General features: G+C 34.1%; 1 protein-coding gene across 3 annotated transcripts; it reads right to left on the reverse strand.

Annotated features, from left to right (window-relative positions):
* Positions 1-300: 300 nt before the first annotated feature.
* Positions 301-11,290, reverse strand: LOC128992147 (facilitated trehalose transporter Tret1-2 homolog). 3 transcript variants are annotated; one of them, XM_054415583.1, is made up of 8 exons: positions 11,192-11,273; positions 6,749-6,851; positions 5,222-5,414; positions 4,347-4,575; positions 3,661-3,954; positions 2,498-2,653; positions 1,513-1,725; positions 301-756 (listed from the first exon to the last, which is right to left on the reverse strand). In XM_054415583.1, exons 2-8 carry the CDS (start codon positions 6,813-6,815, stop codon positions 490-492), a joined length of 1,419 nt encoding a protein of 472 aa, XP_054271558.1. In that variant the 5' UTR covers positions 6,816-6,851; positions 11,192-11,273; the 3' UTR covers positions 301-489. The 3 variants fall into 3 exon arrangements, with proteins under 3 accessions (XP_054271558.1, XP_054271559.1, XP_054271557.1); XM_054415584.1 differs by having other exon boundaries at positions 302-756; positions 6,749-6,835; positions 11,192-11,290; XM_054415582.1 differs by lacking the exon at positions 11,192-11,273 and adding an exon at positions 8,743-8,769 and having other exon boundaries at positions 302-756.
* Between the last annotated feature and the right edge of the window lie 318 nt (positions 11,291-11,608).

The following is an 11,608-nucleotide window of genomic DNA, read 5'->3' on the forward strand; positions in this document are numbered from 1 at the left end:
AGCTATTCAAATATTTCTTGAATATGGTATTTTGAATCTTCATGAGATTCATCAGATTTAACATAGGCCTATATCTGTTGAGAGTCGGACTGCATTGTTGAGGATTATGTCAGAGTGAAATATTTGCTATAATCCCCCCAACATGTAGCCAGTTAGCTGTTTAATAAAAGAGTTGGGTGAGCCTCTAAGAGAATGATACTATTAAAGTTCCAGTTACAATTATATTTTTAGTTTTTCATTTTAAACTAGTGGGATATTTATTCATACAGACAACAGTTAGTACTTTACATTCTGTCATAGTATAAAAGTTTGTGTTAAGTTCAAGAGGTACTTTACATACTCTGTCAGTAGCCAATTGAATTAAGTTCTTGTCATTCTAAAACCAGCCATGACTCTAACATGGGAATTAAATGTCAACTTCGAGGTACCGTCTACAAATATTTGATTCAGAGAAGTAAATGAAACACATTATTGAGATTCCGCTTTTAATCACAGGCCGTCTTCTACTTGTGGCTGAGGTTTTCTCCTGGCTAACTCATCCTGTATTTCCTGCAACGTCTTCCCCTTAGTTTCCACGACGACAAGCAGAGTGAAGCCACATGCAATGAAACATGCGGCCGCAAATATCCAGTAGTTGACATACATCCCTATGGAGTCTGCGAGGAACAGATACACTCGGTTGAGGAACAGAGCGGACAGAGCGAGAACGATAGACGTGATGGCAGAGGCGTTCGCTTTTATATTGGCTGCCAAAACCTGGTTGGGTCAAGAAATTTAACATGACAAGGTGTGTTTTATGTTTTTCAAACACAATTACTCTCATTACACTAAATATAAATGTTTTAAATGTGAAAAAATTGCATTTAAATTGTTACAGTAGTTGTCAAAAAATGTACGAAATGGTCAGCAACTTATCTTAGAATAAACTAACAATAATGTTTAACTTTTGAATACCTTAAGTAACTCTGGTGGCTAATCAGGTGACTAACAAAAGACAATATGATAATCTTAATTAAAAATTGCAGGAACTTATAGCCCTTTTTTCAAATAATTTAATTTTATCTACCCTCATTTACCCTATTTACCTTATTTACCTTAACACCGGTTAAGTTAACTTTTCTTTAGAAACACAAATTCTGTATTGTCACTTTTTGTTCATAATAATCAATCACACTGCAATACTAAATAACTTAGGTTTATCTCTTTAATATAATGAAAGTTGTCTTTGGTTTTCTAGAGATTTTAAGGTTGGCTAGAACCATAGGGTGACAACATTTTCCCTTAGTTAAGTCATTGGTAATTCGCAATATCTAGCCAATATTAATATCAGACCACCAAGAGAAAAGTCTTGCACTCCAACCCCCACCTCTATGCCCCTAAGTCTAAATTACTAATAATCAATCTGACTTTACAAGTGTATCAATGAAATTGCACTCCTTTGATGCAATCAATATTTTAAACATACAACTTTCCTTGAGACATTGGCATTCAAAATGTAAATACATTTCTCACCTCTCCTTTGATGGCCATGCCGATCGGTCCCAGTCCAAGGGAGTAGAGCAGAGCGTGTAGTAGGAAACACGTGAAGGGGACCCAGCTGACTCCTCGGACGTTCACGGAGGTGGCAGAGTCCAGGTAGAACCAGACACCAGCTAGCAGTACAGCGCATCCACAGCCGAAGGAGGATACAGAGAGCAGCACCTTACGCCCCAGTCGGTCAACCAGCTGACAACAAATACTGCGTTGGTAATTTGATCAGTAGTTTTATTTGTGGATGAACTTCAGTTGAATTCATTTTGGTTTCAAGCAAGTTATACAGTTCATATTTTGTCCTCATTGGGTATAATTTTTTTAAGGTCACTAGTCTAAAAACATAGAGTTAATTTATTTTAAATTTTTTTTAATACATTTTTTTTAAATGAACATGTACTTTTTGATTTTTTTTTATTATAAAAGGATACAGGGTGGTACGACTTTTTAAAGATGTGTAGCCTATATTTTTTCCTCATTAGCTGACTTACCTTTAGACGTCTTTAGTTACCTTGTGATGCGACAGGAAAAGTAAAAATAAAGTAAAATATGCACTAGTTATTAAACTATTTTACTACTGTTAGAGAATTTTTTGATAGAGATAATGGAATAGTTTTGATGGAGAAATATTAATTAGTTTTGAAAAAGCTTGTTACAGAATTATTCTATTGGATAGGAACTATTTTAACCAATTATGACACTAGACTATTTGAAAACAAAAATATTATGCCAGAGGTCTTTTCCTTTTGTCAAGGGATAGGCTCAATCGCCTTTCCCCAAGGAGAAAGAGTGCCAAACTTCTCAATTTAAAAAAAGTCTAGGATTGAATCGATCACTCTCTTAAAAAGTAAAAAAAAAAATAACAACTATACACTATACAGTACTAGCAACATACCCCAACTGATTTAAACTCATTCAGTTCATTTAAATTTAAATAATACGCATGCGTCTGTTTCCGATCTACTACCTGCATAGACAAGATGGCTGAAGAGACCCAGGTGATACCCAGGACTATGACACACTCACTGGGACCGAAGGAGCTGAAGGCATCTTTGGGCAGAGTTGTTGAAGCGAATGCCATCATCACACCAGTCCCAGAGAACTTGACACACACGGCTAAGACCTGATACAAATGAGAGGCTTGTTGTAATCATAAGGCAGTTTTTGTAATTAATCGTGCCTTTGGCATTTGAAAAGCCTTTCTAAATTTGGCCTCTGAATATTTAAGGACTGGATAAATCTCATATAAAAAATTAAATCCAAGCACTTAGTGAACCATAGTATCTGACTGCTTTAAGAAACAATATTCTGATACATGGTTAAGATAAATAAAGTTCACCCAAATTCTCTTTATTTACATTCTATTTCTGATTGGTTGAAATAAAACAAAATAAAATATTGATTTTTTTTTACTGTCAGAACAATGTTTTCTTTATAGTTCACTTTTTGATGTTCAGTTTATGTTATTTTAGGGATTGGGGGATGATTGCCTACCCTCTTATTTATACTAATTGTTCTTTTCCTTCAATATTTTGTTGTATATCATTTTGACCAATAGTGGTCTGTAAGACATTTATTTCTGCTTTAAGTGGATTTGTTTATCTTGTTATGTTTAAAATACTTTCTCACCTAGGAGCAGGATGAGATTTCAGATTCCATAACATTGTAAAAACTTATTTATTTACTTATTTATTACTTAGTACATATACAGTGAATTTACAATTCTTACGATTTATACTAATCGTTAGCAATAATCTCTCATAGCATTAGAGCAATTTGACAATCAAAACTACCCGTTAACTGTGATAACTAACTCCTATCTATATTACATAATTGCATAAGAGTAACACAAGATGTATGGGCCTACCATAAAACTCAACAACAACCAACCTACTCACTTCAACAATGAAGAAAGCCTTCCTGTTGGCTTAGTACATATACAGTGAATTTACAATTCTTACGATTTATACTAATCGTTAGCAATAATCTCTCATAGCATTAGAGCAATTTGACAATCAAAACTACCCGTTAACTGTGATAACTAACTCCTATCTATATTACATAATTGCATAAGAGTAACACAAGATGTATGGGCCTACCATAAAACTCAACAACAACCAACCTACTCACTTCAACAATGAAGAAAGCCTTCCTGTTGGCATGAGTGGCAAAGATGTCCATCATTGTGCCTTTGTTCTGCATCTGACTTTTCACGTTCTCTTCCATCTTGTTTATCTCTGTTTCCAGTTCGCCTTTCCCTGCGTCGCCTCGTAGCCACCGCAGGGACTCTCGGGCCTCATCCTTCTTTCCCTGCATCAGGAAGTAGTAGGGGGACTCTGGCATCCAGGAGAAGGTCAACAGAAAGATCACCGGCACACTGCCTGCGACAAGGGCGAGCGTGCTGTAGGAGACATATGGCCCAACCTGGGAACAACATCTGTTGTGAGTTCGGACTTCATTGTTGTAATGGATTTGACAAAGGCTGTATTAACCTTCTTGGAGATTCTAAGTCCCTATACTGACATTTTTTGACTAATGAATTCAAACAAGTTTTAGATCCATTTTTTAGAGTGTATAGCAGAAGGGCATGTTTCTCACTATATCTGTGTTTGTAGACCTTGGCATATTTTTATCCAGATATGATTGAAAGACAAGTACAGTATTAAGTGAGATTATGCATATCCTAACCATAAACATTGTAGCTTTGCTTTTTAGTTTAAATTAGCTGTTTCTTCAGCACATAATTTATAACCTTCTCTTTATCAGCTCATTAGTTGATACATTAAAAGGCAAAACAACGCAAAATGAATTCTCACCAAATAAATAAACAAGTCTCCAACGTAGGTCATGAGTGAGGAGAAATTTCCCAGAGCACCGCGGATTCTAGGTTCAGCGATCTCTCCGATGTAGATGGGAGCAATAGTTGTTACCACTCCGATCCAGAAACCAGCTAGCAGACGGGCAATGTAGAGATGCAGGGGACGCTTGGCTAGCAGGATCAAAGTCCAGGAGGATAGTGGCAACACTGACAAGAGAATCAGGGACCTGTGGAACATGGGAGGGTTTAGGATAGCAGCACTGTGAAGAGATTATAGTACCTAAGGCACATCGCTAAGGAGTAGTAGAACTTATCAAACAATCTGTTCTGAAAATTACCTATTTTCATTTCACCTATTCACATTACTGTACGGTACTTAAACATACATCAGTATTAAGAGTCGTTGGAGCCTAAACAGTTTAACTCATAAAACAATTCAAAAACTACAAAGAAAAATTCTAATCTCACAGTCCACTAGATATTTAAATAACAAACACTTCAGTATTTGAAAAAATATTTTAAGATGTTAGGAACTCTTCAGCGGCTGTTTTAAATTAACATTGCTCTAATGGCGGACAAATCCAAGATTATCGTTGGCTTCCATGGACACCCTTGGACAAACAAAATTTTTAATCTCACAGTGTCCTAGATATTTCAATTATATTCACTTTGGTGTTTGAACAAATATTTTTGGATGATAATTAACTCCTCAGCAGCTGTTTGAAATCATCCAAGATGGCCGCTAGGGTTGAAGGACTTTTAATATTTCTAAAATTCTGACACCTACTCATTCAAATGGCTCATTATATTTAATTGGTCAAAATTGTATAGGATCAAAACATTTTAAAATATCTTTTATCATAAATGAGGCACCTCTTACGCCCAAAACGGTCCATAAGCCAACCAGTGGGTATGGGACTGAGGAGATTCCCCATGTAGAGTAAAGACACGACCCATGCCATCTGGGAGTGATCAAGGTGTAGCGGGGCCGACGGGTCCTCTAGGAGGGGCAAGGTGGGGGAGGGCCATCCAAACGTCTCTCCAACCACCATCATCCCAAGTGTCACTAGTAAAACAATATAAGAATTAAAGTAGGTCTATTATTATTTCATAGTCTAGTGATAAAGGAGACGACGGATACTCTAGGCAGGGCAATGAGCCATCTAAACGTCTCATTTGAAAAAATATACAAATTATATTATTTTGTTAATTACTACACAAGCCACAGAACATATTTTATTTCAATCAAAAAGGTGAAATTGAACATTGAACAACATTTCATTTACCTCTAAACCATTTAAATATTTGTTCATAACCAATCTGATATGAAATTATTATTTTTTAATAACTAAAATTAAACTCTATTAACATAGTAATGTGCGAGTAATTATTATTATCTAAGCAGACTGCATTTTATAATATGTAAATGTTCCTTCGTTAAACATTATACAGCACATGGAAGTAATTTAGTAGAAAAGTTTGAGACAGACGTTTAGCCGGCACATGTGTCCCGAGCAGGCGAAACTTTACCGTAAGCGCACTCAGTTCATCAGGAGATTGAAACATTTACTTGATTCTCATCTGTTCGTGAAACATGTCATGACATAAACTAACAAAACCACAAACAACTGGCAAACACCACACATTAGTTTGTTTGATTTGTTAAATGTTACATTATTGTTACTAAACTTTAACTTTTTGCTTAGCTCATTAAAATTTACTTATTTGTTTAAGTTTTTTGACAGAATTTAATTTTATCACCATCAGGGTATTCAAGTATGGAGATGGTTTGGTTTTTATTATGATCTTAATTTGCTAGAGGGCATGGATCATCTAGGGGTAAGGGCACAGACTGTCCTTTACAGCTGATTAGAGAAAGGGCTAAATGATCACCTCATCATCAGAAGTTAACCGGTTCAAACCTGAGAATAGTCAGCGGCAGTTTATAATTTTCCTAAGTCCTAAGTCCTATACTGTCCTTGATACTTGTGATTTTCATAAATATGATATTGTGGGAAGAGAGGACTGATCACTGTTAACAAAGGAGCTACATGAGGATTAACTCTTACTTAAATTGATACACCAGAATTGTGTCCCTTTCATATAGAGTATTACGTCTAGGATCACAGTTAAGGGTGTCACTTGCCAATGACTTTTAGCTACAAGATAATGATGTAGTGGATTGGAACCGACCTAAAACTCTAGATCCACATATCTAGAAAACGAAAAAAGAATTTTCCGAGCTTATGATTTTGCTACCAGACACTCAATGAAGAATATAGAAGAAATTGAATAATCCCGTAAAAGTTAAGGTACAAATTAAAACACTAAGCATTGTGTATACTATGTTTCTTACTTATGATGTATACTAAAGTTTTGACATTACAAGAAATACATTACCAGTGATTGCCGCCAAATATTGCCTCAAAGTTGCTTTCTCGCTCGGAGTTGAAGGTACAAGTGTCATTTTCAGTTTCTGTTCTTCCACTACACACAGATTGGTCTAAAAAATTAATGTAATTTCAAATGTTATAGTAATTTTTCAACAAGTGAGAATCTATTGTAATAAATTCCTTGGATTATTGAAAATCTAAAATGTAAACGTTATTAGACCTTGTGCTACTTATTAGAATTGAAAAATGCAAAAACAAAATTTAGAGTACCTTGCTCTATTTACATTAAACATGAAACATTTTTTTCTTATCTTAAACCATTCCAGGGATTTTTAAAAACATGATAACGATTTGTGGTCTAATGGAGGTTAACTGAGAACTGAAGTTAAGCTAAGTACCACTAGCTACTTGTTTACAAGCTAATAGGTAACCAGGATGTTATTTACATCTATGTTGAACATCTATTTAGAATATGAAAGCCCTTCGTTACACCAAAAGGTGTATGACTTAGTTTAAAGTATTACATCATACCATTGACTTGTGGATAAGTTAATGAAGTAGACATCTCATGTATGGACCGGCAATTTTGTATGATTACCAAAATTTTTCTTGATGAGCCTCTTACAAAATGACTAGAACTACATTTTCTCCTTAAATTTTATTTGTGGTTGATGTGGCATACAGTACAAGACGATATAGATATCAGAAACTAGGCGTATTCAACTACATTGATTTTTATACGAAAACTGACAACAACTGTAACAGAATAAAATATCTAGTTCTTAGTCCACTGTCAAATGTACACCCGTGTGCTCTTTGATGAGGCAGGTGTGGGAGTAGTCTTAATCTCTTCGTTTGACCTTGGAGAAATACAATTTCGATGGTGGCACTCTTGAAAATGGTGCGTTTGAACGCTGTGGGTAAAAAACAAAATGGCCGCCATTTAAATGTTTAAAGTAAAATTCTATGAAAACCCGCTATTAAAACAAAATTTTGTAACACATTACTTAAAGTCCTTTTTATTACAAATAGAATGACACTTTATTTGCAAAAATCGGATAATAAATAAAAAAGTTATGTTACTTTTATTATTAATAGTAATTATCAAAATGGCAGTCATTTTGAAATCACAAAGTTAAATTCCATAGAAACTAGTGACAAAAACATAATAAAAGTTACATAACTTTTTTATTTATTATCCGATTTTCGCAAATAAAGTGTCGTTCGATTTGTAATAAAAAGGAGTTTACAATACTGCGTTTCAAAATTTGGTTTTAATTGCTGGTTTTCATGGAATTTGACTTTAAAAAATTTTAATGGCCGCCATTTTGAAATTCGATGAGCCTGATCAAGGATTTTTTCGGAGAATGTTTATAGTTGTAGACTGAAAGATTATACCAAGTTTCATAAAAATATCTCCAAGAGTTTTTGAATTATGATATATTTTCAAAAAATACAAAATTGCGGATTACGGCTAAACTAAGCCGAAATCGAAAAAATGTTATAATAAATTTTCGACTTATTTTTGCACATAGAATCTGGATCTGCATAGCCCGTTACGCTTTACTGAAACACTCTTTATTTCTTTTTGAAATAATTAACTGTCCTGGGGGGACCTTACTTCCACCCTGATTAATTTATTTATGAAAAATATAAAATTATGTTTTATGAAAGAATGGTGTATCCTACATAAAAACTTTAATCATCTTTTTTGTGCAGATTTAAAATAGCTACATTTTGGTATCAACAATTCTTTCATAACTCTAACGGTTACTGATATAAGTAAGAAAAGAAGTTTGCGACGGCGGCCATTTTGTTTTTTTCCTACAGCGTTCAAACGCACCATTTTCAAGAGTGCCACCATCGAAATTGTATTCCTCCAAGGTCAAACGAAGAGATTAAGACTACTCCCACACCTGCCTCATTAAGGAGCACACGGGAGCCTGTATATGTACATTTGACAGGGGACTATCTGTCCATTCTCAGAGATCCTTTACTCACCATAATGGTAAACGTGTATTATAGTCTTCTAATTAATCAATGTATTATTTTCCTTTTATTGTAAGCTAAAACCACAAAGTTTTGTATTTTATTTAATGTAAATATTAGTTATAGAATTTTGTTGTATTAATAGTCAAAGGTATAACTCATGGAAATACTCTACTACTGAAGCTAGTAGCTCCAAAAATCTATGTGTTTCTTTCTGCAATTCTAGAGCATTTTAATTTTTTTTCTGGAGCACAGGAAATTTCCAGGATATCCTGACCATTTCCCACACATCCCACAGAGATCCCAGGATTTGAGAATGACCCTAGGACTCTAGGATATTACACATATTATCCCACACAAACAAATGCATTTTGGGGGTTTCCTTGGGACTTCCTATGGATATTCACGGTAGGCTACATTAAAACATATTTTATTGTATTGGATGTATTTTTTTCAAGTGAAAATTTTCTAAGAAACCTAATTAAAAATGATTTCAATCTTATTTAGAATCAACAATACATAATCATGAACCTTCAATTAACAAATCCTAAGTATAAAATATTGATATACCTATTAAGCATTAGTTAGCTAAAATTAAATGATAAAAACAAATTTGTAGATATCAATCATCACGCTGGATATTAAGTTTACATTTTCAAGAGTCATTCTGATCGGAAGAGGAGGGGGGTTGGTTTCCAATATCATTTACCTTGGGTGGCTTTTAAAAGATTTGCAATTTAAATGTCTTCTCAACGTCAAATTGTTAAGGGTGACAGCTGAGGGGATTTGAAGAACATTATTATTTTTATACCACTTGTTTGAAATCCATAAATCTTAGAATGCAGGGATTGTAAATTATTAAAATAAGATAAGACAATGTACAATTACTTGTAAAAAAAGTTAAAATTTATGGTCTCTTATCTTCAGTTCAAGTCTTCAACTTAATCAAAACTTTTGTTTTAGTTATTGTTATTCTATTTAGTCAAAATTAGTGTTTCTGGCCCCTGAACTATATTGTTAAGACAATAATAGGTTTTTACATACCTCCGTCAAATAGTCCAACGATTAATATTGCACATCAGCTTACATGTTTTGTTGCGCAGACAAATTTTTCAAAGCCTGCAACTCGTCAAACACAATTAAAAAACGGACGACAAAAACACAAAAAACATTAAAACGGTACGAACACCATTTGTGCATTTGTACATAAATGTTTGTTGTGTATTCGTACCATTTTAATGATTTTTGTGTTCTGTGTCGTCCGTGTTTTAATTGTGTTTTTGACAAGTTGCAAGCTTTGAACAAACTGCTCACCAGAGAAACGCTGAATAAAGACATTTTTATTTATTTATTTATTTATAACATGTTGTCTATGCAACAAAACATGTAAGCTGATGTGCAATTTTAATCGTTAGACTATTTGACGTAGGTATGTAAAAAAAAAACAACCTATTATTGTCTTATTTTATTTAGGACTAGCAGAGTACCCGTCCTTTGTACGGGGTTGGCATATAAGTATAAAATGCTTATTGCAGTTATACTCGATCTTTGCGTTTGCGTGAGAAAGACACGGTTTGAGAAAATTAGCTTCCTAAAATTTACGGTATGCTATAGAATTACAAAAGTATTACACATCTACCATAGCTATTATGTTCTACCACTTCACTTACACAATAGAGAAAGATAAATTATTAAAAATTCGCAAAATATCACAAATTATTCATGAAATAAAAAAAAAACTGTAAAAAACTGTAAACACTACTTTGACAGTTCTCATTGCGTATCACAGTTTTTTGTTGCTGCTTAGTTGAAATTAGCTATGTTTATAAATAATGAAAAAAAATAATAGTGCTGCACCCTGTTGGTAAATCTTGTATCTTTTTAATGCTTTTGCATATCATAGAACCAACTCTTTTAGTTGAAACAGCTGGCTAAGTTTCTTTAATTTCCTTTAAATATGAATACTCATAAGGTTAACATGGGAAACTGCAGAGCCACTGGGTTGGAGCCGGAAAGGATTTTTGAAAAAAGAATATGCCTATATGTTAATCGGGAATGTGAGCTATCATCATGCCAAATTTCAGCCCAATCCGACCAGTATTTTTCGCGTTTACTTGTCACAAACATACATACATCCAAACTTTCTCATTTTTAATATTAGTAGGATTTTGTGCTGGATCCAAGTTGTTAGGACCAAATATTTGCACTCACTCAAGAATTTTAAAATCAAAGTGATTCGATTCTCAAACAGTTGAGAATTGTTTTAATATTTGGGAGTTCCTAAATGAATTCCTGGTTATATGTACTGAAAAAACATATGTAGATAAAATATTTATTTGGAAATCAATTTGAAACTCTATACCAATGTAATCATGACTTTTGTGTTCATACTTTGACAAAAAACATCTTACCCTAATCAGTAGGCCTAAGCCTCAAATGTAAACAGTGATGTGTTACTCACATGGTTAAGGCCCGAGTGACTGTTGCGATCTGATATACTATCACAAGGCCAGATGGCAGATACAACTGCTGATAAGAGCTGAAGAGGGCAAACATCAACTGTGGACACTTAATGACTGACCTTTGACACCCATCAAACATCTTAACCTCAACTATGCTATTTTAATGTTGCCAAATTGTTCCAGGCTGTAAGAAGTATTGTAGTCATAGGGGACCCTCACCATGGGTAGGTCACCTATCAATAATGGGTTCTTTGGAAAAAGCAGTGGATTCCCACACGGTTTTGCTCTACTATGCCACTTGTTGCAAGTATGAGGATGGATATCTCATTTGGAAAGCATAGTCCCTAAACATTCTAGTAGATAAATATTTTGGGTTTCATGTTTGAAGACGAAACCATCTTTGCATTCCCAAAAAT

The sequence above is a fragment of the Macrosteles quadrilineatus genome, unplaced genomic scaffold (genome assembly GCF_028750875.1).
Source record: "Macrosteles quadrilineatus isolate MER2022 unplaced genomic scaffold, UCM_ALF_1.0 Scaffold_4__1_contigs__length_99947679, whole genome shotgun sequence".
Lineage (NCBI taxonomy): Eukaryota > Metazoa > Arthropoda > Insecta > Hemiptera > Cicadellidae > Macrosteles > Macrosteles quadrilineatus.

Bases quoted from the DNA above. Each gene is read 5' to 3' on its own strand.
- LOC128992147 (XM_054415582.1), bottom strand. The intron at 4,576-5,221 runs GTGCCTCATTTA...CATGTTCCACAG, and splicing joins GACCGTTTTGGGCGTAAGAG to GTCCCTGATTCTCTTGTCAG. The intron at 3,955-4,346 runs GTGAGAATTCAT...TGTTGTTCCCAG, and splicing joins GAGACTTGTTTATTTATTTG to GTTGGGCCATATGTCTCCTA.